The sequence below is a fragment of the Solanum stenotomum genome, chromosome 8 (assembly GCF_019186545.1).
Source record: "Solanum stenotomum isolate F172 chromosome 8, ASM1918654v1, whole genome shotgun sequence".
Taxonomy (NCBI): Eukaryota; Viridiplantae; Streptophyta; class Magnoliopsida; order Solanales; family Solanaceae; genus Solanum; species Solanum stenotomum.
The window spans coordinates 12,927,001-12,951,380 of record NC_064289.1 but is presented as its reverse complement, the minus strand read 5'-3'; the positions used below and the strand labels follow the sequence as shown (position 1 = coordinate 12,951,380).

Here is a 24,380-nt window from a genome sequence, read left to right as displayed (position 1 = left end):
CCTCAATAAAAGGATTGGGGAATTCTATTCTATATCCTTGTTTAATTTCCAAATTCAAACTCTGTTTCCGATTCATGAATTATGTTTCTGCATCTCATAGTAGTTAATACTCTTGTGTTGTTTCTAGTTGATATGTTTTTAGATGTTTTTCATCTGTAAAACATGATTTATGTTTCCTACTTTTGGTAGCCCAAACTCTTCTTCAGACGTGCTTAAAAGTTGCCTAATGATCTCTTTTTCAAGATCAGCCAAAGGAATGACAAAGCGCCTCTAATCAGTTGTATCTACTACAGATGGTCTTTTATATAGCTAAACTGATAATGCAGCTTGTCCTTGATGATGAAAAGGCTCGATTTTTTATACAAGAGGCTGGAGACCTGAGTTGGAGTTGGAGTCTTTGTTGCTAACCATCAAAGGCAAAGCCATATGTTCATGCCTGTTGTCCGTCGTGCTGATAAGGGACATTATATTTGAGGTAGATGCTAATGTAGTAGGATAAAGATGTCAAGATTCTTCCTTCAAACTGCTCGATAGCAGAGTGGACACATCAGTTATCATATAAGAACTTCTCATTAATGCCTAGTTGTTTGAATCCTTCAATGTAACTCAGTGGTGTATTATGTTTTTTCTGGTAAAGAGCAAAATCATGTTATGCTTCCTGCAAAGAGAGTGTCATTTAGCAAAGAGAATGAAGCACTTCTTCCCTTTGCTGTGCACAATAACAACCAACAGGACTAAGTTAAAGTGGGATTAACTAATGAAGATCTAAAATATAAAGAAGTTAGTATACGAAAAAACCAAGGTAATTCAACATCTATTATATAAGCTTAAAAAACAATTTTAGATAATGTAATCTTTCGATGAACAAGATTGGATGAACACTTTCTGGTACACAAGCTCCACCCAAGCACCTATCTTGCTAAATGTAGTAGTAAAAAGTGCCTTAGGTCAGGTGATGTACCTCACTAAGCTATGATCAAAGCGATCACTCAGTTCAACTAGGAAGCACATAACAATTTTATCTACTAAAATATCACCCCTCTCTACCTAAGATCCCAATGTCACAATTCTATTTTTGTCTAACTTGCGAAGTAAATGAGCCTCTAAATATTGTGTTTTATTAGTTATGTCATCGTGTATACATCATCATTAAAATTCTTCATTGTCTAATGATATATTTTCTGCAAACTAGAAATAACATGTGCTAATTGATAGCCTTAGGTTGTGAAACACATCACTCATTCTTCTATTGAGAATAGACACGAACAGTAACGTGGACAAGTATTATGGAACATAAACCTACTTGGTTGGTACATTATAGTTCCTCTGTTCCGTCTAAGTATCCACCAGTTGCAACTGTTTCCTTTTTTATAGCGTCTTCTTGTCTGCTTCCATTCCACCGATGTAAAAGACCAATCCCCCATTAAAACACAGTCATGCTCGTTCGTCGTATGGGTTATTTCTCACCTTCACTTTCTATAAAAACCTCACCTTTCTTCTCTCTTCTCACACAAACCCCTTTTCCATTTCATCATCTTCGTCCTATCCACTTCTTCAAACCAATTCACACCAAATCCCCACAAACCCATCTCTTTTCCATGAACCGAAAAACCCATTTCACCACTTCCGCTGCTTTCCTTCAAGAACCCACAAACACAAAAACCTTGTCTAACAGGTCGGCCAAGAAAGCCCGCCGTGACGCCCCTGAGAGTGTGCTACGTCATCAGTTAGACCAGTGTTCTAAACGGGGTGATTTACAGGAAGCAATTCGACTCTATGAAGAAGCTAAGTTAAACAATATTACCCTTAATGTTCATCATTATAATGTGTTGCTTTATCTTTGTTCTTCTGGTTCGGGTACGGAGGGATTTGGGATTGAGAAAGGATTTCAGATTTTTAAACAGATGGGTGTTAATGGTGTTGCTCCGAATGAGGCGACGTTTACTAGTGCTGCTAGATTGGCAGTTGCTAAGCAAGACCCAGAAATGGCTTTTGATTTAGTGAAGAAAATGAAGAGTTTTGGTGTTCCTCCTAAGTTAAGATCATATGGGCCAGCGTTGTTTGGGTTTTGTGAAAAGGGAATGGCTGATAAGGCTTATGAAGTTGATGTACATATGGGGGAATCAGGGGTTGTGGCTGAGGAAGCAGAGCTTTCTGCACTGTTGAAAGTTAGTTCTTTTTCTAAAAAGGCTGATAAAGTATATGAAATGATGCATAGATTAAGGGCAAGTGTAAGGCAGGTGTGTGAAGAGACTGCTGGTGTAGTAGAGGATTGGTTTAATTCTGAATTTGCTGCTGAGGTTGGGCTGCAGGATTGGGATGTTCGGAAAGTGAAGGAAGGTGTTGTGAAAGGAGGGGGTGGTTGGCATGGACAAGGGTGGTTGGGAAAGGGGAATTGGACAGTAGTGAGAGCGGAGATGGATAGTTCCGGAGCTTGTCGTTCATGTGGGGAAAAGCTTGTGTGCATTGACATTGATCCCAAGGAGACAGAGAACTTTGCTAATTCTTTGGTTAAATTGGCTTGTGAAAGAGAAGTTAAGGCTAATTTTGTGCAATTTCAGGTTGGATGATTTTCTTCTGGTGCATTTTATAAATTACTTGTTACATCAAGTTTTACCCTTCTTCTTGGACTAAATGGTAGAATTATATACATTTCTAAGATTGTTGCGTCCAGTTGACTAAAGTGTTGATTAATTGTTTGAGTACTTGCCAGTATATCCTACATGGTTCATTGTATTAGTGATTTTAGAAGTCTCTTTTTTGTTTTGATGAAGTAATTGGCTTCATTAGTGGCATTAAAAAGATACAAAATAATTACAAAATATAGAAGCAATGCTGATGATAGTGACTGAGGGCTCACATGGTGTCTGCTTTGATGAACTCCAAGGATTTTTGGTAGAAAGCCATTGTGTATCCATCAGGTCTTGTATAGCTGCTAACACTTTGGAAGTTTCAAATGTCTAACACTTGATTGCATTAAGCTTCTTCGCCTTATGGATGGCTTTGCCATAAAGGTTAGATTTGTACCCTTGCTGCTGCCATCTCAAAATCCCAGCACTAAAGTTAAATCAACCCCATCCAATAAGATAAATGAAATAATAGGGTACTCTGATTAGATCTACTATAATTGTAGATTATAGGTTGAAATTTCCTTATAGGATTTAGATGAAGGCCTCTATGATTTTTTTGATGAATTAATAAGATTTTGTTGTACATTTGGGCGAAAATCCGTGAAGTAGTAGTACACCAAGATAAGTAGAAAATCTACAATAAAGTATGATTTTCTACAAACGTCACCCAATTATCTATGCATAAAGGAAATTTGTGGGTGCACGAATAAGGGCAAAGAGGCTATTCCTCAACTGTGCAAAATCACTCTCTACACCCTCAAAAGCTCCACTATTTCTTTCTCTCCAGACGACCCACATAAGTGTGAGTGGGGCAACTTTCCGGGCCCTATTTCTTCTCCTCTGCTTTCACAGTTCTAGGTAATTCAAGTTCTTTCAAAATGCCAGGCATAACCCACTGAAGGCCTCTATGATATGTCAGATCTAGTGATAGGTTATGCAGTGTTGGATGCAAACAATAAAATAGTATCATGGTGTTCAGATGTTGTAATGCCAAGAAATAGCCTGTCTGTTTGTTTATGTCAGCCTCTTAACTAGAATTAGCATTTAACACACTTGTGTGTAGTGATTTCTTTAAAGCATAAATCTTCTGAAGGATTGTTACCACAAATATATTCATTTAAAAAGTAGATAGAGCTGCTGGGTATTTCCAATATTTGTGTCTCCATGCTTCCGGCACTTAGTTCTTGAAAGAATATTGAACTGATTTAGAATTTGCACTCACTTAGGACTGGCTTCAGAAGCATGGTCCATTTGATGCTGTGGTGGATGGTGCAAATGTCGGCCTTATCACTCAACGAAATTTTAATTTCTCTCAGGTAACACTACGTCTTTTTCTGTTTCTTTACTTATGTTTTTTGGGGGTTGTGGATGGGAGGGTAGAATTAGGGATGCAGTTTGATATCTGTATAGAAGCTAATCATATGTACATTTCAGCTGTAGAGAGGTGGACTTACTTACCGTCCCTCTTATCTCGTGTTATATTTAGTATGACCAAGAACTATTTGACTTACTCTGCATCCCTCTTCTCGTGTTATTTAGTATGACTAAGAAAGAGAGAGCAACACAGAATTACTGCCCCTTTCAGTTTAACTTTGAAGAAATTGATGATACTGATGTGGAAAAGGTTGCAAAGTCTTCCAGTTTTAATTTATCAAAATGACCCTTATGCCCAGTTCCTTCCCACCAACCCAGGCACCCACAGTCTAGTATGGATACTTTACTTCTTAACTCATGATGGGCAACATGCCAACTTTCTCAAGATGGTGTTCTAGATTATAAGAAAAAGTTCATATAGATTTCTTTCTATTGCAGCTCAGATCTGTTGTCAATAAATTAAGGCAGATGAGTGAATCGAAGAAACTTCCATTGGTTATTTTGCACAAAAGTCGTACAACTGGTGGTCCTGCTCAACATCCTAATAACAAGAAGTTGTTAGAAAGCTGGAAGAAAGCAGGTGCACTTTATGCCACTCCACATGGTTCAAATGATGATTGGTAATACTCTTTACTTTGAGCTCTTATATGCAAATAATTATTGATGGCTAGTAGTTAGGCGAACTTATTTGTTTCCAGGAGAGCAAAACTCAAATATAATTAAATTTTATGGGAGAAAAATCATCCTATTTAAACAGATGCCATCAACATAATAGTGATGTTGCTCAGCAAATTACTGAACATACCAAGAAACCATTCTATAATTGGATCTGGTGGTATATCCATATCTCGTTTCTTGATTAGCCTTGCTTTCTAACTGTTACTGCTAGTGTTCCCCAGCTGTTTGATTCCACATTTCTGCTGACATTTCTTTCTTTCCTGTAACTGTTAGCCTGTTCTTTTTCTGTGTCCTTCCATTCAATTCTTTCTTCTTTGTTGGGACCAAAAGTCGCTCCTGCACACTTTTCTGCTTCTCTATTTGACTGTCTGGTTGTCATCAACATTTATCCTCTATTCAGGAGCAAATTCTTCTTCTCCACATTGCTCAACGCACAGTTTTTTTTTTTTTGGGATCAACACACATAACTTCAACTTATCATGACATGGAGATCTGACATTGAACCTGAAACAATTGCTTCATCTTTCCCTACTTTGCACGAAATTCTGACTTGGCACCAGATGCAAATTCTAGGTTGTACCAGACTCCCTTAATATAGCCAATGTAGCTCTTGTGCGTTGGTTTTTGTTTTGTGAGTGCTTTCATATTATGACCTTTAGTTCTGAAGATAGAGGCTACTTCACATGATAAAAGGGTTTGCTAGAGTTGTGGGTAACCTTGTAACAAAATAAAGGAGCTCTCTTTTCTGCAGTTACAAATGTCTGAGGCATAAGCTTATTCTCCAGGTACTGGTTATATGCTGCTGTAAGTTCCAAAGGCTTGCTTTTGACAAATGATGAGATGAGAGACCATTTGTTCCAACTATTAGGCACTAGCTTTTTTCCCAGATGGAAGGAAAAACATCAGGTCTAATCTCTCTCTCTCTCTCTATTTCAGTATTTTGACAAATTCTGTAACATGTTAAACAATGAAAAGTTGAAATCTTTATTACAGTGCTATAGAGTCCTCTTTCACACTTTCTACTAAAGATGGAGTAAAAAAAGGTATACTCTTTTTAGTGTATAGTAGCTTAATATCTGCTATAAGTAGGTTATGCCAAAATAAAAAAGAAGAAGAAAGACAGTTATGCCGAGGAAAAGTTGAAGTCCTGTTACACTGTTCCCATTAATGCCCATGATTATTTCAAATTACCAAAATTCTTCATTATAGCTGGTTGTCAAAGAATGAAAGATAGGTGCAGGGTTGTGAGAATTGAAGTTCTCCTAAAGAACTCGTCTGATGGAGCTGGAAGAGTTTATGTTATTGGGGTTAATGTGATGCTTTTAAATCAGGCAATCAGCAGTTAGATTCCTTAACGGTCTTCTATTTACAAATCACAGATCCGGATGACAGCTTCAAGAGATGACGGACTTAAGCTCCATATGCCACCACCCTATTCAATTGTTATTCAGGTGAGCTATCTCATGCCTAATCCATATAAGTTAAGCTCAGCTTAGCTGTTATTCTAATGTCCAACTCCACTTTGTACTTGTGAAATTGAAATATAGGAGTCGGAGCAGGGTTGTTGGCATGTGCCAACTCTTACTGGAGATGACCTTGAGATACCAAGACAGTGGGTATGTGCTACCAGGAAAAATGCTCTGCACTCTCTATTTCGACGAAATGGGGAATCAAATCATTAACATATAAATGTGGTTTCTGGGACAGCATCAGTGAAGCAACTATGTATGAGTGCCTTTTTCCTTTGAAGAAGCTTATAATTTGAACTTCTCAAAGGTTGTTGTAGATGGAGATCAGGAAGATTGCTAAATGCAAAAGTTCTGGATACAGTCAACATCTATATAACAGTCTAGTTTCATTATCTTGTATACCAGTTTTTGCTTCTGTGTTCTGGAGTATTTCTGTATTTGGTCAAATTTTTTGCAACAATTTTTCCTGTTACAAGTGTTAGAAGGAAAAAGTGCTGCTACAATAGAAGACTGGCGCCTTTGAAACTCAAAGAGGATATTCCTGCATTTTTAATACTTAATTGGCTGGTCCCTGAGTACAAGAAGAAAAACAGCTTATGAAGTTCAAATTATTTTCCTTTGAATAGAAAGATCTATTTGATCAGTTGAACAATTTGGCTAGAGTTTGATTATCAGTATTGTCTCCTCAGAGAATTTCTGTGTATAGTTTTTTATTGCAGGAATCAAATTCTTCAAAGAACACCAGGAATATGGTTTCAATTGATTTAATGACAATGGGATTGGAAGCTCTGCATACACCATTGGTTCCAAGAAGTTGGACAACTGTTGGGGTATATTCCCCATCTTGCAAGCCGAGCTGCAGTTTGACATCTCACTTTTATTCATTAACACACACACACACCCCAAATCCAAACTCCTCCATGACTATATATTACCCCTCTTTGGTGCCCCTAGTTCCAGTATCTTAATAATCTGGATAAAGTATACACTCATCTAATTCTGTGTATAGTCAATTTTCTTATTAGACTTTGTATTACTTTATTTAGGTGGTTTCCTGCCAAAAGCACAATCTGGAGATTGATAGGCAGATCAGATCTGGAGGTCGAACTAGCTTGAGGAGCAAATGCCAACTGCACCTCACTCTCTTGAAGAAGTATGTTTTCTGTTAATATATCCCAATTCTAATAGATATCATATCAATATACAATGTTGGAGCTGAAAGCAATCCAAACCCCCACTACATATACACTGTGTTTGCCCCTGTCGACATATATACTGCTTTGTGCATGCATTCCTTATTGTTCTCTTGAATTTATCTTTTTTTTTCTTCAATATGGATGGCTAACAATGACAAGGGGAAGTATTGGAAACAATGCATAAAGTTCTCTTGGCTAGCAATATCCAGAGGATTTCAAAGGGAGGGAGATCCATCTTCTACATTTAGCCAACTTTAGGAAAACTAGTATGCATATGATATGTTATAATTGAAAGTAATTTGCGTACTCCCTCTTCGAATAAGACAAAAGCAATAGAGACAGGTTCTCATGTAGCTGCAATAATTTTTTTATGTGCACATGACATTTCTCAACTTATGACATCATCATCAGCCAAAACTAGGATCATCAGGATATGTAAGACTTTAGCTTTGACTAGTTAGGTCTGAAACTCACTAGTCAAAAACTAATTTCAAGGGGTTAACATACTAACAAATGCTGAGGATTTTATATAACCTGCAATATAAAATGTGATTTTGCGGAGTTACATCCAAGTTTCCTAGGTAGATTCGTAGTTTATGTTGTGACATGGGTACCTAACATAACAATAACGATAATCCACTTTTCAGTAAGTCAAGATTCGAAAAAAAGAAGTCAGGATTCTAAACAAAAATTTCAGGGTTCTTGGGAAAATATTACATTTTCAAAAAGCCACTTTTGATCAAGGGTTCTTGTTGAGATGCTTGAGGGTCTTTGGTAGTGACTATGAAAGGAACCATTCATGGTAGCTATAACTGAATATTCCTGGTTCGATAATGTCGCAGTTGATCAAATCAGTGTCTTCTGAAAATCCAATTACTATTAAGCAGCATGTTCGGAGGAGCCCTATTTATGCTTTGTTTCAGTCTATTTTTGGTCCCTTGAGGACTCTATTCTTTACATTGAGTCCTCTTTAGCTTCCGCTTCTTCAATAAGAAAGATCAATGTCTGATCTTCATGCCATGATCAATGAGGACCCAAAAATATACTTTATGCTCTTCAATGTTAGATCTTCACACCATTATCAATTTGTTTCTCACTCTACTTTTCAGGTTATCATATCATGCTTGATACGAGTTACACTTTGTCATAAGTCAGTTTAACCTGATAGTGCTCAGAACATAAACTCAAATAATTTTTTTTCCATCTTTTACAAGCACATCGTGGCAGAATAATTTAAATAAAACAATGCTCTACTGAAACTTCTTAAAGGAGCTTTAAGGCATACTGATTTGCATTATCCAAGTCCATTTCAGCAGGGATTACAGGTGTGAGAAGTTAAGATAGGGTTAAACAGATTGCAAAGAGCAGAGAAGCTGATTGATTATAGTAGAAAGGAGCAATTTTGGGAGAAACGCTGATTTTAGAGATATTTGTAATAACCTGGTTCACAGTACTACCAGGTTATTTGGTGAAGGTCTCTTTCGCAATGGCATAGTCCAGACAAGGCAATATCCCATCTAAAGCTGTGTGAGCAGTGGGGTTTTGACTCCATTGCTACACAAGTGTATGTAGTCGTGCTGAAATGCACAGATAATTAAGAACAATTAGAGATGTTTCACATACTGGATATGATAAAAAGTAAGAATATTAGAGGTACCTTGAAAGGAAGTCTACATTGGGTTTTTGTGTTGTTGGAAGTAAGACTATACAACAACATACCCAGTGTAATCCCGCAGGTGAGGTCTCTAGACCTTAGTCCTTGCCCCTAGCTTGTGGGGGTAGAGATGTTATTTTCGAGAGACCCTCTTCTCAAATAACTTGAAAGTAAGACTATGAATGTCATATTTGATGTGATCCTCCAAAGTTACTTTGAGAAACAAGTTGTACATGACCTTTTTCTCTATTTATGGTTTAGTTGTAGAATATTTAACTTCTTTTGTATCCAACATTATGTTAAAAGTTCTGACTATGTTTTATCCTGCTTTAGGAGAAGCTGTATCCATAGAAGAGTTGCTTGCCTAATGCGAGAAGAGATCTCAACAGCCTAATGAAACAACATCATCAGTGAAATACTTGTGAGAGCAGCGTACTTGTGAGTTGTGGAGAACAAGAAATATGCCACATAAATATAATGCCCCAGTGATGAGAATCCACCAAAAAATCTAACTTGCTTATTACCACCAGTGAAATTTGGCAGCAAGAGCAACTCACAAAAATGAATCATCCTATAGATTTACTTCAAAAATCATACAGCTCTGAAAAAGTAGCAAACTGTAACTTATTTGATCACACAACAACAAAAGTTTAGTTCATAGCTTAAATAATGAGAAACTTTCTGTAACATTCCCTCCGGTTCATTTTCCTTGTCATCCTTGTTAAAAATAGATGATTCAAAATACTATGTCTCATAAAAATTGCCTCAAAATGTCACCTTAGAAATTCAAAATAATGCATTTCCAACTATACCCTTGTATTAGAGAATTACTTCCTCCATTACAAAATAGTACTTGTTACAATTTCCTTCTTGAGAATCAAACTATATGAATATTGACCAACATTTTAATTGGAAAAAAAAAAATGCAATTTTGTAGTATTTTCATATGGTTTTTGAGTATTTTAATTTTAATTTTAAAAAATCAAATTAATTTATTCTAATTTAGCTATGAAAATTAGCCAAATCATAAAATGAAATATGACATTTGCATGAAATGAAGTTATTAAGTGACCTGGCTGAAGGCAGACCTCATCCCAAACGGATAAAAGAATCCCATAATAAGAACAAAGGCCATATCCACTCCCACAAGGCATTGGCGTTTCTCCACACAACACCAGAGAAAAAAAACAGAAATGGCGCTGAAGCCATTGTCTTCCATATTCCCAAATTCAACAAATCCACCATTAACACCTGCAAAACCCCATCATCAAAACATAGGGCTATCAAGACGAGATTTCATCAATGTTGGTCTTTCTGTAATGCCACTGCTCATATCCCCTACTCCGTCTTCCATTGCTCGAGAAGTTGAAGTTGGTTCTTTCTTGCCTCCATCTCCTACTGATCCTAATTTTGTTCTCTTTAAAGCCACTCCTAAAGACACTCCTGCTCTTCGTGCCGGTATTATGTCGACCACTCTTCATTCTTATTATCTTTCCTAAACTGTTTTATTCATTTGATTTTTGGGTAATTCTGTTTAGTTTTATATAGTTATACCAAATTACTTTGTTTGCTAGAAGCTTCTGCAAAGCAATATCCTCATAACAAACTCATTAAACTGAAAGAATATTGATTGTATTAGAGCTAGAAGTTTAGGCAAAGTTATGTGGATCCAGAAACAATATAGCTTTTGAATTGGACACAAGACAAGTCTCTCTAATTACTTTGATAGATTACCTCTTAGGCAGTGAAAAATCCAAGATTTTCGCTTAGGGGGTTCGAAAATTGAATTTGGAAGCTCAAGGGAAATTTTGAATCCCTAAACCACTGGACCGACCTCTTGTCTTGTGTTTAGGAGATTCAAAATTTATATAATCGCCAAGAGGGTTCTGATGAGCAACTCCACCTCCCTATATCTGCCCCTGCGCCTAAAATGAGTTAGTACTTGTATTCTCATTACTTCTTAGGAATTTATCATCTCAAAAACAAGTTCCAAGCTTCTTTGAGAAAATAGATTGTAGTCGGAAAGAAAAACTCATCTCTACTTGGTTTAGGATTCAGATCTAAAATAGGCAAGCAACACAATGTCTGTGTGAAACTTGTGTAGAACCTAAGATATGATAACAGATTGACAGGTAGAGGCCATGTTATAATGCTTTTGCTGGTATTATGCAACATTTGGTCAAGGCATCCTAGTCCATGCAACCTTACATTTGTTACTGAACAAGTTTTTGTTTGAGTAAAATATTCTGCCATTTGATGTTTCTATAGTTTTCGGATTATTAAATGCTGTTGGCAGTTACGTTGGATAAATTAGTAAGTATCTCTTTTGAGGTGCGGACCTCGTCCTTGCTGAGAAATGAGCAAGCCTCAATCATAATGTTCTCTTAATTGGCACTTCATTTCTTACCCACCTGTGCACTGTTGTGGGTGTTTGTCCAATCATGTGATGCCAATTTCTTAGTTATAACATTGTTTCTAGTAGTACTTTTTCTTCTTCTTCTTCTTTTTAGTTTATTTCATATCTTCTTGATATGCTTATGAAGGTTACCATTTACATAGAATTGGTGTTTCCGTTTTCTACATTTGTTTCTCCAGTAGATGCTTATGATGCTTTATATTTAGTTTCTTGCAGGAAATGTGCAGCCTTACACATTTATTCTTCCTCCAACCTGGAAACAACTTCGTATAGCTAATATATTATCTGGAAATTATTGCCAACCCAAGTGTGCAGAGCCTTGGGTGGAGGTGAAGTTTGAAGATGAAAAACAGGGTAAAGTTCAAGTGGTGGCTTCTCCTTTGATCCGTCTCACTAACAAACCTAATGCAACTATTGAAGACATTGGGACCCCTGAGAAAGTCATTGCTTCTCTTGGCCCTTTTGTCACAGGAAACACTCTCGATCCAGAAGAACTCCTTGAGATTTCTATAGAGAAACGTGGTGATCTAACGGTGATAGTCATTTTCTTTTTCTCAGTCATTTATCATATTGAAAAGTTCATCTTTTCCCCCTTATCTTCATCCCTTATTCCCAACACATAAGAGGACTGGCATGGCTAGCAACCTTGTCTCTGTTGGTTTACTCCCAAGTCCTAAGCTATACTGAAACATGGAAGGAAATGAGTTGCTTAGTTGATACTCGATACCTTAAAATCTCAGCAGGGAAAATGACATGAAAATATCCATAGGTTGTATCTGCTTCCCTGACAATATGTAACAGCCTGATTTAGCAAATGTTAGGAGCAGCATAGTAATGTTTTTCCTGGAAAGAATCTGGTTCTACGATAATGATTTCTCTGTTAGTGTGCTTTTATGAGGGACATGTTTGTTAGATCTGCCAAAATAGCATGCTCCTGTGTGTACCTATGTATTCCATAGAACAATGTATTTCTATACTCTTGGTCTTCCTGTTATCCGCAACAGTTCCTCTTTAAATCTCCTGACGAAGAGAATGCTTCTATCTTTGTGTTTGCAGTATTACAAGTACGTTCTTGAAACTCCATATGCTCTTACTGGATCGCACAACCTAGCAAAGGCAACGGCTAAGGGAAATACAGTTGTCCTCTGTGTGGTCAGTGCCAATGACAAGCAATGGGCATCATCACAGAAAACTCTACAGGCTATTCTTGATTCCTTTGAAGTGTAGTTCCTTCCCCTCTTGTCTTAATTTAGATGAACCGTCTTCATTTTCACTGTGTGTTCCCTTACATAGAGTGTCATAGGATGAATGGCTTGAAATGATTTTTGTAACGCAATAAACAAGAATTGCTTCTGTCGAATCCAGATTATATTGTTGTTTTTATTGTATCCCCTTTTCAATTGTATCATATCAAGACGTATTCCATCCCCCTTTCAATTGTATCATATCAAGACAAATGCACGAGTGAGTGCTCTACTGTAAACTACTGTTTTTGTTCACATGGATTTTGGAAAGGCCGGTTGTATTTATGTACAAGCTAAAGTTTTTTGAAAAACGAATATATTTGGTCACTTTCACCGTCACAATGTTTTGGAGCTTCTAATTGCAATTTCCTCATGTTAACTTAGAGAGGTAAACAATGTGAACACCAAATAAAGAGTAAACACAAAAATGTGTTCATACATATATCATCTTTTAATCTCTGGTTTCTAGTTAGCTAAAAAAAAAAATATTCCTCCTTGATGTTATTGTAACAAAAGAATAAGCTCAGCTAATGTATAAACGCCTAATCAATAAATAAATTAAATTATTTCCCTTTATTCTAACTTTATATAACCACCCTTTCTGCATATACTAGATTTTGTTGTCCGTGCTATGCACGGGCCCAATAACATAAATGGTATGTTTTGGGGCTAATAACGAAGTTTTTGAAGCGATTGTTTGCGTGGATAAAGGAATAAGTTTTTTTATCACAAACCTGTACTTTCTTTGACGCTATTCAAGGCACAATAAGACTACCCACATACAACATTTTTGAACAATTTTATGTTGTCAATTATCACGATTTAATTTTAAGAATCAGTCAATTTTTTTTTCTGTTTTTTTAATAAATATTTTAAGTTGTCAATTATCACGATTTATTGTATTTTATACATAATTTTTAACGATAGATTAATTTCAAGAATCAATCGAATTTTTTTAAATGTATTTATTTTTGAAATATTTTATGTTGTCAATTATCATGATTTATAGTATTTTTACGATAGATTAACTTCAAGAATCAATGGAATTTTTTGTATCTTTTTCAAAACATATTTTATGTTGTCAATTATCATGATTTATAGTATTTTTACGCAATTTTTAAATATAAAAAATTTTAAAAAATAAGACAAATAAATTAAAATGGACCCAATATATGTTATTTTTGTTGTCTCAATTTATGTGACACAAATGAAATTTGGAGAGTCATTGAATATTATATATTATACTTGGGCATAAACTCTCTTACGCACGGGCCCAATAACTATTATTTTTTGTCCTAATGTATGTGACACAGATAAAATATAGTGAGTTATTTAAATTTAATATGATTTTTAAATATTTTAAGTTGTTAATAATGTAATTTATAATATTTTTACGTAATTTGTAAATACTTAATATATATTACTCCACTTGTCTCAATGTATGTAGCATAGATAAAATTTCAAGAGTTAATCAAATGTTGTTAATTGTTAAGATTTACAATACATTTTACGTAGTTTTCAGTAATTTGACATTAAATAATACATATTACTACTTTTGTCTCATTTTATGTGACATTGATAGATTAATTTTAAGAATCTGTCAATTTCTTTTTTTGTGCATTTTTAATAAATATTTTAAGTTGTCAATTATCACGATTTATTGTATTTTATACATAAATTTTAACGATAGATTAATTTCAAGAATCAATCGAAATTTTTTATATGTATATTTTTTTAAAAATATTTTATGTTGTCAATTATCATGATTTATAGTATTTTTACGATAGATTAACTTCAAGAATCAGTGCAATTTTTTGTATCTTTTTCAGAACATATTTTATGTTGTCAATTATCATGATTTATAGTATTTTTACGCAATTTGTAAATATAAAAAAAAAATTAAGACAAATAAATTAAAATGGACGCAATATATGCTATTTTTGTTGTCTCAATTTATGTGACACAAATGAAATTTGAAGAGTCATCCAAATTTGCACCTTTTTTAAAAGAATTTTTTTAAGTTATTAATTATTGCGATTTATAATATTTTTATGTAACTTTCAAATAACTTCCTAATTTATGTGATATGGATAAAATTACAAAATTAACCCTTTTAAATTGTCTTCCAGATATTTTAAGTTGTTAATTATTATTATTTTTAATACTTTTTTGGTAATTTTAAAATGATATATGTTATTTTTTCTGTTTCAATATATGTGACCCGGATAGAATTTTGAGAGTCAACCTATTTTATAGTAGAATTTTAAATATTAAATATTTTAAGTAATTTGTAAATGATTTATTATATTATATTATTATATATTATATTATATTATATATATATATATATATTATATTTATTTTCTACTATATAATAAAAGGAAGTTTATGTATATATTATATTATATAATAGAAAAAATGATTTATTATATTATATTATTATATTATGTATTATATAGAGAGTTTATGATGGGACATTCAAATGTCCCATCATAAACTCTTTCTTATATATAGTAGTAAAGTAAAAAGGTCAGTGTCTTTTTGAGGTATTTTGTTATTTTTTCCTATTATTCCTTTTAAGTTGGGGGAGATTATTATAATATTAGGAAAATATATAATAATATGTATCTGTTCAGACACAAGTCAAAAGTAAATCTCATAGGTGAACATATGGAACTAAATTAAGATCTCAAATTGACATTTTGATATATCAATTTATCATAATAATAAATAAAGTCAATGATGACTCTCCGATGAAAAGGATCCTCCTTCTTGCTTGATAATAGTGAACCTTGAACTTTACTTTATTATATAAAAAAAATATTAATTTGTAAAAGAAAAAGCTTTTTCTATCAATAAAAGTAAAATTACAAATTATGAATATAATTTTCTTTGAACTTCGAATCAAAATCAAAGTAAAACTATATTCTATAAATTGAAACAAACATAATATGTCATATTTTAACAAATAGTTTCAATAATTGAAAGTGCGTAGAAAGAAAGCAGTGAAGTGAACATCCTGCTACTCATCTCCAAATAGAATTAGACAAGGAACCACGGGTTGCGGACTGTCCATTCGGAATCGATCGGTGATGGCTACCGCCGGTAAACCCGCATCGTCGTCAGCACCCAAGCCTTTCGATTTCTCCGACGATTCAGTTCCTAAGAGAGTCGTTCTGTCGATTGATCAGCAGCGTTGTTGCTTGGAAGCACTCGAAGTCTTCAAGGACAAGAGGTTTTCTGCTCCCGAAAAAATCCGCCAAGAGTTCATGACTTTGCAGGTCCTTTTGCATTATACTCTCTTTCTCTCTCAAATTTATTGTTATTTAATGTTGTGCATTTTGATAAAAGAGGAGGATATTTGTTCAATTGGTCAAATTTTTTGAAAAACATTTTCTCTGCAAAAACAAGTTACTCAAAGAACAATGAAAATGACTTCCCAAAACAGGTTCTACAAGTAGCATGTCATATTGATTGTATCCTCCCAAACCTCCAACACACCTCATCTTTACCTCCACCTCCCATAGTATTTCTCTATAGTATATACAAATGCTTTTAGTATAGTATATTTTGCTAAGTACTATACACAAGAAAAGAAGTTACAAATCCACTTATTTCCTGGAAAACTATTTCCTTCACACCGAACACACCCGGAATGTTGAATTTGGGATGTATGAGATGGATCCAAATAGAGAGATGGATATAAAGTATTCATACTCCAAGTTCAACTAGTTAGGGAATATGGTGGAGTTGATTGAAGTGTGGTGATTATTTGAGTTTTAGTTGGATATTCAGAGTCATATTATCATATTTTAATTAAAAAAACCAAGTCTTTTTATGCTAAGAATGAATTGCTGTCGTCATTGGACTTCTCAACGTTTCTTCTTCGCATAGGTGGTTCCATTCTTGGACAAATTGCGGTAGTTTGAATGCTTCAAACAGCAAATTCATTGGAACATATTAAATGGTTCATATTAATCAAGATGTATATAGAGGATTTATGTTATGGACTCCTGGTAATTTAGGATTAAGATGTAGTTGATAAATTGACTGATTGAAGTGTTGGGAAATTGTTTGAGTTCTAGTTGAATTTTTACTGTCATACTATTTTGAAAAGGGAAATCACTTACTCCTTATAGGATGACTGCCAACCTCAACTAGGTGATAACATCATGAAGGCTCTAGGCATTTAATTCGTTACGTCATATGAAATAGGCTTAAGTCAATTGATATTGAGCTGACTACTAGTAGTTAGGGATCGAGAAGTAGTTAACCGGTTGTTTGATTGATTGAAAGTTTTGGGTGATATTGATGACTTGATAAATACCAGACACATCAATTTATTCACTTCAAACACAATACACATGAACTTTTTCCAAAGTGGGACAATAACTAACTTAAAAACTTAGCGCTTCTAATATTCTGACATATGCTATTTTAAAACTTTTCCTACTGTGTTCAATCACAATTTAGGCTCTTAGCAATTAACATGTGTCGTAGTATGTTTTACAAGATTCTACATTCTATACCATATCGCTAGCCTTTCCTCTCTGAGTTTGTACATCTTTTCACTACAAATAGTGTCTCTCTGAGATATAGCTTTTTTTTTTTGATTGGTAAAAGTAATTTGATTCAGCAAAATGCTCTTTCTGAGATAGAATTTCTGCAGCATTCTTTCCCTCATTTCACTTATCCTGTGCTAATATGATAATCCAAAAAACCCTTCGGGGTGGCCCAGTGGTTTGGGCTTGAAACTTCCATGTTGGAGGTCTAAATAGTTCGAAACCCCTTTCCAGCGAAAGCAAGGGGTTTGCCTCCTGGGTCGAGCTTGTCGCACCGGGCTTACCTAGTGCAGGTTACCTCTCCTATGTGGTTTGCCAGCTATTGCATAGGAGCAGGTGTTTTGCCTTGTGCGCACTCAAAGGGTAGCGGCTGTGGGTTTCCCTTGTCATAAAAAAATGATAATCCAAAACTTGTTGCTTCTCATTTAACATTCTTTATGTTTCTTGTAGGAAATCATGCTTAGAAGATTAGAGTTAGAATTTGTTTCCACGTCAAAAAAGGACTAGTTGTTTTTCTTTTCAAAGAGTAATTATTTGTTGATTTCTCCCCAAATCCCACTTTGGGATTACACTGAGTATGTTGTTGTATTGGAAAGCTCCCAGTATACAAGGGTATAGGAGAAGTAAAGAAGTTCTGCAAAGATACGGTTCTCTATGAACAACATCTAGTTAGTATAACTCTATACTACCATAAGTTTTATGTTCTCTCTTAAAGATTACTAGAAACAACATATTTGCCTTAATTTGCGTGAGAATGCCTTTTTATCTGTAATTTGTATAACAGAAATATTCTCCCCTCAAAAACTCCATTCCTTTCTCTCCTATTACCCACATTAGGACAGAGCAGGTTACATCCGTGCTCTCTATCTTCGTTTCTTTCTTCTAAAGCTCCAACTATACATGAACGCCAAAGGGATTCAGTACTACCCACCATAATCAACTTTCTAATGGGCAATGCGTGAGCAAGTGATCCACATCTGCACAGGATTGTTTACACATATAGCACCAGCTACTGTGTCCTAACTTCCGTTTGCTCAAGTTCTCTGCAGTAAGGATGACTACCCTTGCTGTTGCTGGAATACATACCTTCATCAGAGCTCTAGGAATCCAGATTGAGATGTGTGGGAAGATTATGTCTTTTCTTTTTAGTAGTCTGTGGTAGGAGTACTTAAGTCCAAAAATTCCTTATGCTTGCCCATTCCATAAGGAAGAATTCTGACCTGTTGGTGTGATGTTTTTCTTTTAAAGTAGTTCCAATAGGTTGTGGAACTCAACTATCTCCCAAAGCTATAGGTTGCTTCTAATGATCAAGTTGCTTAGTTTTGTCATTACATTTCAGAGAGTAATATTGTTACTTTCTTGAGATACGGAATATATTAGGAAGGCCTTGCTCAAAGTATCAACTTTGAAGAGCAAAAATGGAGTCATATTGGGAGTTAGGTGATCTTAACTCTTAAGTGTTTATATGAAGCAAAATAACACTTTTCAATAGATTTAGGAAAATATTGAGCAGCTTATTTGATGCTTGAGTTCATTTATGTATTGTTTCCCGCTCTCATTTAAATCTAGTTATCCAAAAAAAAATCCGACCATCTTTTTTATGATGTTTCGGGTGGATGCTGGTGGTGGTGGCTCCACTTAAAATGAGCTAAATTTATGTCATAGGACAGCTCTCTTATGTCTTGAGAAAATTGTTGTTGCATGATGTTGTTTGTTTTGCTTCTTTGTTATTTATTTGTTGAGATCTCGTCTTTCTGCAAGTAGCATGATATTATCCTGAATTCCAAGAACACCTCTTATGACTCAGGCAACTAGGATGAGAGCTTCAGAAATGAAGAGTAGATGCTCAATGGCTTTGAACAGCGCAAACATTAGCAAAAATCGATACACTGATGTTCTGCCATGTATGCAGATCAGTTTCTATTAATTCTTCGTTTGATGTTGAAGTTGTGTATTATAACCTGTGAATAATTATATCAAGCTTCATTCTTCTCAGTTGACAATAACAGGGTTGTTTTGGACCCACCAGCTAGAGGATATATAAATGCAAGCTTCATTAAGGTAGACTTCTACATCCATTACTTGAAATTAGTTAACCATGCTACTTGCTCTCCATACTCTCTTGGAAAATGTCAAGCTCTCTTCCACTAATCTGCTTCATGAGCATTATAATGCTCCTTTTTGCTGTAGATATCCGAAGATGTGTCTCAGTTTATTGCAACACAAGGTCCGCTACAGCACACTTTTGAAGACTTCTGGGAAATGATAATCCAGCATCGCTGTCCTGTTGTTGTGATGCTTACACAATTGTTTGACAACTACAAGGTATTCAACTGTTTAAATTACCAGGTAAGCGTTGTAATGTTAACAAGACAAGATATCCCTATTCTGTCATCTGACAGAAAGAAAAAAATTGACATTTTTTGTGACAAGGCTTCTGATCCAAAATTTGCTACCTAGGTAAAATTCTAACTTTTCTGCCTTTTTCATCTCTTGATTTTCATCTCCGTTGTAATTAGATCTAGCATTTTTCATACTTTCAGAAAGGTGCAACTGAACCTTTGATACTGTTTTTGCATTTTTGCTTAAGATGCTTTGCCCCTTACTATGTACTCTTCTATATTTTGAGTGGTGAGATAGGATGGGGAAAAGAAACAGTAGAGAAAAAAAATCTTAGCCATCTCTTCTTGCTTGTCAATCTTTATTTCATGCCTCTGTGTATAATAATATACACAGAAAGGAACAAACAGGTTGGTATTTTCAATATATATGCTACTATATCTTCTCAAAAAAAATAGAAAAAAGAAAAGGTTGGTATTAAATTAAATTCTCATTTTCTATCAGCATTCTTTCACATCATCCTTTCTGGCCCTAATTCAAGCCAGAGGTGGTGGCTTTAAGGTCCGTTGGATTTTATTTTTTTTTGAGAATTCTGTTGGAATTTGATGTAGTCATCACTGTCAATCTTTCTGCTAGTCATCGCTGCCAATCTTTCTGAGTAGGGAATGTTTCTCCTATAGATTATTTCAGAGCTTGGGCATATTTTGATGGAGTTGGTATAAGTAGACTCTATTGTGGTGCTTAAAGATATTATGTAATCACTAGCTTGTGACTTTGTGAGGAATATAAAGCTTGTAGGTGAATAACTTTTGCAGAAAATCAGCTTCTGTTGGGGAATCCAGTTGCAGTTCATATTCCATCATGGGAAAAAGCCCTAGATTTCCCTCCTTATAAGCTTGGCAGATTGTTTATTTATTTTTGTGGTCTTTCTCTAGTTTCAAAACTGTTATACTTGGATTTTGTTGGTTATTTGAACTGCAGAAGGATTAGCAAAGTCTAACATGCAAAGGCTTGGCGGCTATTCTAGGATTGGAATTTGGACTTAATAAGTTCTTCTTTCCCTTCTATCTTCCTAAAACCCGAGTAGCTGAGAAACAATTTCCCGGGCCAAATGGAAAAAAGGAAAATAAGAGACCTTGTTTCATGGCCTTTATTCTGGATTATATTCAACTCTTCACACAAAGAGAGAGGCTACTAGTCTCCTTTCAATCGCCCTGTATCACCTGTTAACCGCTGAACGAATTTAAGCATTTATTCTAGTTGGTTTTTACTTCATTTGTAAGTGATTAAGCTGGTGATTGCGTCATTTTGACTATTTCATCTTTTCCTCTTTATGAAAAATGCAATGCAGATTGTCAAGTGTGGGGATTATTTTCAGGCAGATGGTGGTCCCAGAAGATTTGGCAATATATGTATTGTTACGAAGTGGATAAAGACGACTCAGACTTCATTGATTTTGCGATGTCTGGAGGTGAACTATATTGAGGTTAGTAAACTATTCTCTGTCCGTGTTATACACAAGGAAAAGAGCATGAAGAATCTTATTATGTTGGACATGAATATGGACCCACTGGAGACTATTTACCTGATTCATTTGATGGAGAGTGAGAGTTGCTGATGTACATATTTTGATTTCTGCACCATTTTACATATCCAGACTGATACTCTTCTTCTCCAGTAATATGAGTCCTTGGCTTTAGGATACCCTTCTTTAAAGCTCTATGATCACGCATTGCTCTTTCTGCATAAGTTCTCCCAAGATTTGGGTTCTTCTTTTATGAGAGCAAGAATAAAAGGAATTGCAACATATGGGGAAAATTTTGCAATATTATATGATGATTTCCATCAGTATTGCCTTTAACAATGAATTGGATGTATGGTGTCATTTTTGTTCATTGTCTCCTCTTGTATATAATCAATGCAATTCCATCTCTAGCTTCAACCAGTGGTTTTAAAACCAAACATTTTGTGGATATAGGTTTGATTTTAAACCAAACAGGAAGACTGATTGGCTTGTAAACCATCCAGATATGGCTTTGGAAACCTGCCTTTTGTCTGTTTCAAGGCCTTGTTTTAGTTGCAGCAAGACTTTTAATAGATAATGATTATCAATGCTAATGAAGCAACATTGTTTGGAAAAGATTCTTTGGTGGTTCGTCACCCCTCCTTCACTATTTTCAAAGTAACATTTTGAAGCACTTTATTCTACTGTGGAATCGTTTCTGCCTGCATTCTTGGTCCTTCTTTTACAATCTTTGATGCTTGGAAAGACTGTTTGAGATAGATGACAACACCTTTTCCCCTCTTCCTTACATGAGGACAACTTGAATGCTAGTTATTTTTGTTTTATCTTGTGTTTTAATTACTTTTATAACTGCATACACACCACCCTCGCCAGACCTCACTTGTGGGATTACACTGGGTATGTTGTTATAGCAGATCTAGTCTTTCTCTTGCCATGTAGTAGGTGGCAATAGACTACTTGTTTCTGTGAAAAGGCTTCACAATTGGTACTACAGTTATTGTGGCAATCTCTTATCGATCTCTTCCAAGCAATTCTGGCATTTTTATTGTTGGGAGTAAAGAAAACTTAAGTCTTTCACTTTGCAGTACAAATGCTTTATTTCGTATTATGATTTCAGAAATGTGGTTTCTTTAACCTTGTACTTTTAGTGGAATTACCTTTTGGCAATCTTGTAAGTAGTTTCTACAATGGTATGTAATTGTGGCCCAATTCTCCCACTCACTTGTCATCCTTACATGTAGTTAACATTAATTTCTTGCCCATATTATGAGGGAAATGACAATAAATGTGTGATCTTTTCTCCTTGCTATTTGCCAGTCAAAAGAACCACCTTTGTGTGTTTTACACATTCAATATCCCGACTGGCCTGACCATGGAGTTCCAAAGGACACTCTTGCTGTTCGTGAAATACTGAAACAAACATTTAGTGTCCCACCCAGTCTTGGACCAATTGTGGTGCACTGCAGGTTTCTGATCATCATCCCTGTAGATGTGCCTTTTAAAGATTCTGTAATTGATCCTTTCTAAAGCCTGACATCTCATTCTCTTACACAGTGCAGGTATTGGTAGGACTGGAACATACTGTGCAATCCATAATACCATCCAAAGAATATTGGTTGGAGATAAGTCTGCTCTAGATCTCGTTAACACAATAACCATTTTTAGGTCTCAGCGAATTGGGATGGTTCAGACCATGGTACTGCAGCTTCTCTTCGTTATTGAAATTGATAATACAACTTATATTACACAAGCAGATAACTGTTGGAGTAGTTGAGGTTTGCAAAAGCTGGCCCGGACACCACCGTCATGAAAAAAATTATATATAGTTGCCCCAGTGTCCTTATTTTTTGTTTAATAGCTCGTTAAATGTCTTGCATTTTATTCGCTATACTCTCTTTTTCTCTTTTGGTATTTGTTACACTTACCCTCAGTATCTATACTACTGTGTTTCAACATTCTTAACTAATCTTTGCTCTTAGGTTCTTAAGTACTTATTGCACGGAATGTCTGTACTAAATTACTATTGTATATTACAGGAGCAATACCTCTTTTGCTATGATGCCATTATCGATGAACTTGAAGACCTCATTTCAGATAGCCAATAAAGAAGAGAGTTCATAATGGTAATTTTCATTTTTTCACTATCAGAAAGTCCAATTGGATATTGAAGCAAATACTCAACACTTGTTTGGATTTCATCCATTTTTTCTCCTATTAGTTTTAACCATATAATGTGTTGTATTCCAGCAAGGTCCATGCAACTGGTTCTTCCTTGCTGCAATCATGCCTATACTTGCTTACAAATGAGAAGAAATGGAACAATAATTAGTGCTGAAGAAGCAAATCAGTTGGGTCCACTTGAGTTTCTTACTGCTCTTACCATGTAGGAATAAGCATTAACGTGCAAAATATCGTATGTTGTATTTCTGTTTGGAAGTATTTATGCTTTTAGAGAGGGAAAGAGAATGGAATGAAACTTATTTAACATTCTCTTGATGATATATAGCCTACTTATTGTTGCTTCAATCTATGACAAGTTGATGATGTTCAAGGTACCAGAATTTAGTAGCTTTTACACCAACTTTCTTGCAATGGTTTATGTGAAAGACCTTACATAATAATTGGGGATCAAGAGTGGTAAAATATAGCTTTGTCGTGCTTTGGTGCTTGACGTGACTGGGGAGGGGGGAGGCTTCAAACGAAGTGCGGAAAATGAGTCTATCCTTCTCAGACTACATTTGTGATACGGTATTCTTTGGTGTAATTAGTTGTGAACCAAAACGACCCATTAATATCTTCTGGAAAAAAACAAGTATAATTAGTGGCTTAGTGCAGTTAAATTATGGTTTCACATTCATACACCATTGTCAAGAAGAGTACACTAACGGACTTTAACAATACAATATCATACAAAAGCTTAGCATGTGTATTTACTCGGGATATTTGTTTTCTTTAACTTTTAACATTATGTAGTTCAATTAGATACGATTTGAACTTTGGAACTTCAAATTGAATTTTGAACCCCTTTAATTACTACATCAAGCTCTAATCTTATGTTTAGGAGATTCAAAATTTAAATGTATACATACAAAGATTTAAACCTAATGGATCATGTAACTTTTTGCTGATGGGATGAACCCATGGTATCCTCTAGATCCGCCTCTGATTGTATTTCAAAATATATTAATTCAACTAATTTATATTCACATCATGTAAGACTCTAGAAGTTTCTTATTTACATTCTAGACTTCAAATTAAAGATAAAAGAATCTTATTCATTCCACTACATTCC

At 35.0% G+C, this 24,380-nt stretch overlaps 3 protein-coding genes across 5 annotated transcripts; all 3 read left to right on the top strand.

Moving 5' to 3' along the window:
• The first annotated feature begins 1,342 nt into the window (after nucleotides 1–1,342).
• Nucleotides 1,343–9,688, top strand: LOC125872647 (proteinaceous RNase P 1, chloroplastic/mitochondrial). Its single transcript, XM_049553408.1, has 7 exons — nucleotides 1,343–2,561; nucleotides 3,857–3,946; nucleotides 4,443–4,624; nucleotides 5,468–5,588; nucleotides 6,062–6,133; nucleotides 6,230–7,304; nucleotides 9,335–9,688. Exons 1-6 carry the CDS (start codon nucleotides 1,437–1,439, stop codon nucleotides 6,362–6,364), a joined length of 1,725 nt encoding a protein of 574 aa, XP_049409365.1. The 5' UTR covers nucleotides 1,343–1,436; the 3' UTR covers nucleotides 6,365–7,304; nucleotides 9,335–9,688.
• Nucleotides 9,689–10,146: 458 nt separating this feature from the next.
• LOC125872670 (psbP domain-containing protein 6, chloroplastic) lies at nucleotides 10,147–12,846 on the top strand. Its single transcript, XM_049553431.1, has 3 exons — nucleotides 10,147–10,459; nucleotides 11,634–11,950; nucleotides 12,474–12,846. The coding sequence occupies exons 1-3, from the start codon at nucleotides 10,195–10,197 to the stop codon at nucleotides 12,642–12,644; spliced, it is 753 nt and encodes a 250-aa protein (XP_049409388.1). The 5' UTR covers nucleotides 10,147–10,194; the 3' UTR covers nucleotides 12,645–12,846.
• A 2,839-nt stretch (nucleotides 12,847–15,685) lies between these two features.
• LOC125872661 (protein-tyrosine-phosphatase PTP1-like) lies at nucleotides 15,686–23,662 on the top strand. Of its 3 annotated transcripts, none has more exons than XM_049553422.1 (9): nucleotides 15,686–15,942; nucleotides 19,031–19,127; nucleotides 19,220–19,284; nucleotides 19,414–19,548; nucleotides 20,915–21,049; nucleotides 22,406–22,554; nucleotides 22,643–22,784; nucleotides 23,125–23,211; nucleotides 23,336–23,662. In XM_049553422.1, exons 1-8 carry the CDS (start codon nucleotides 15,754–15,756, stop codon nucleotides 23,191–23,193), a joined length of 981 nt encoding a protein of 326 aa, XP_049409379.1. In that variant the 5' UTR covers nucleotides 15,686–15,753; the 3' UTR covers nucleotides 23,194–23,211; nucleotides 23,336–23,662. The 3 variants fall into 3 exon arrangements, with proteins under 3 accessions (XP_049409379.1, XP_049409380.1, XP_049409378.1); XM_049553423.1 differs by having other exon boundaries at nucleotides 23,340–23,603; XM_049553421.1 differs by having other exon boundaries at nucleotides 23,347–23,601.
• Nucleotides 23,663–24,380: the final 718 nt, after the last annotated feature.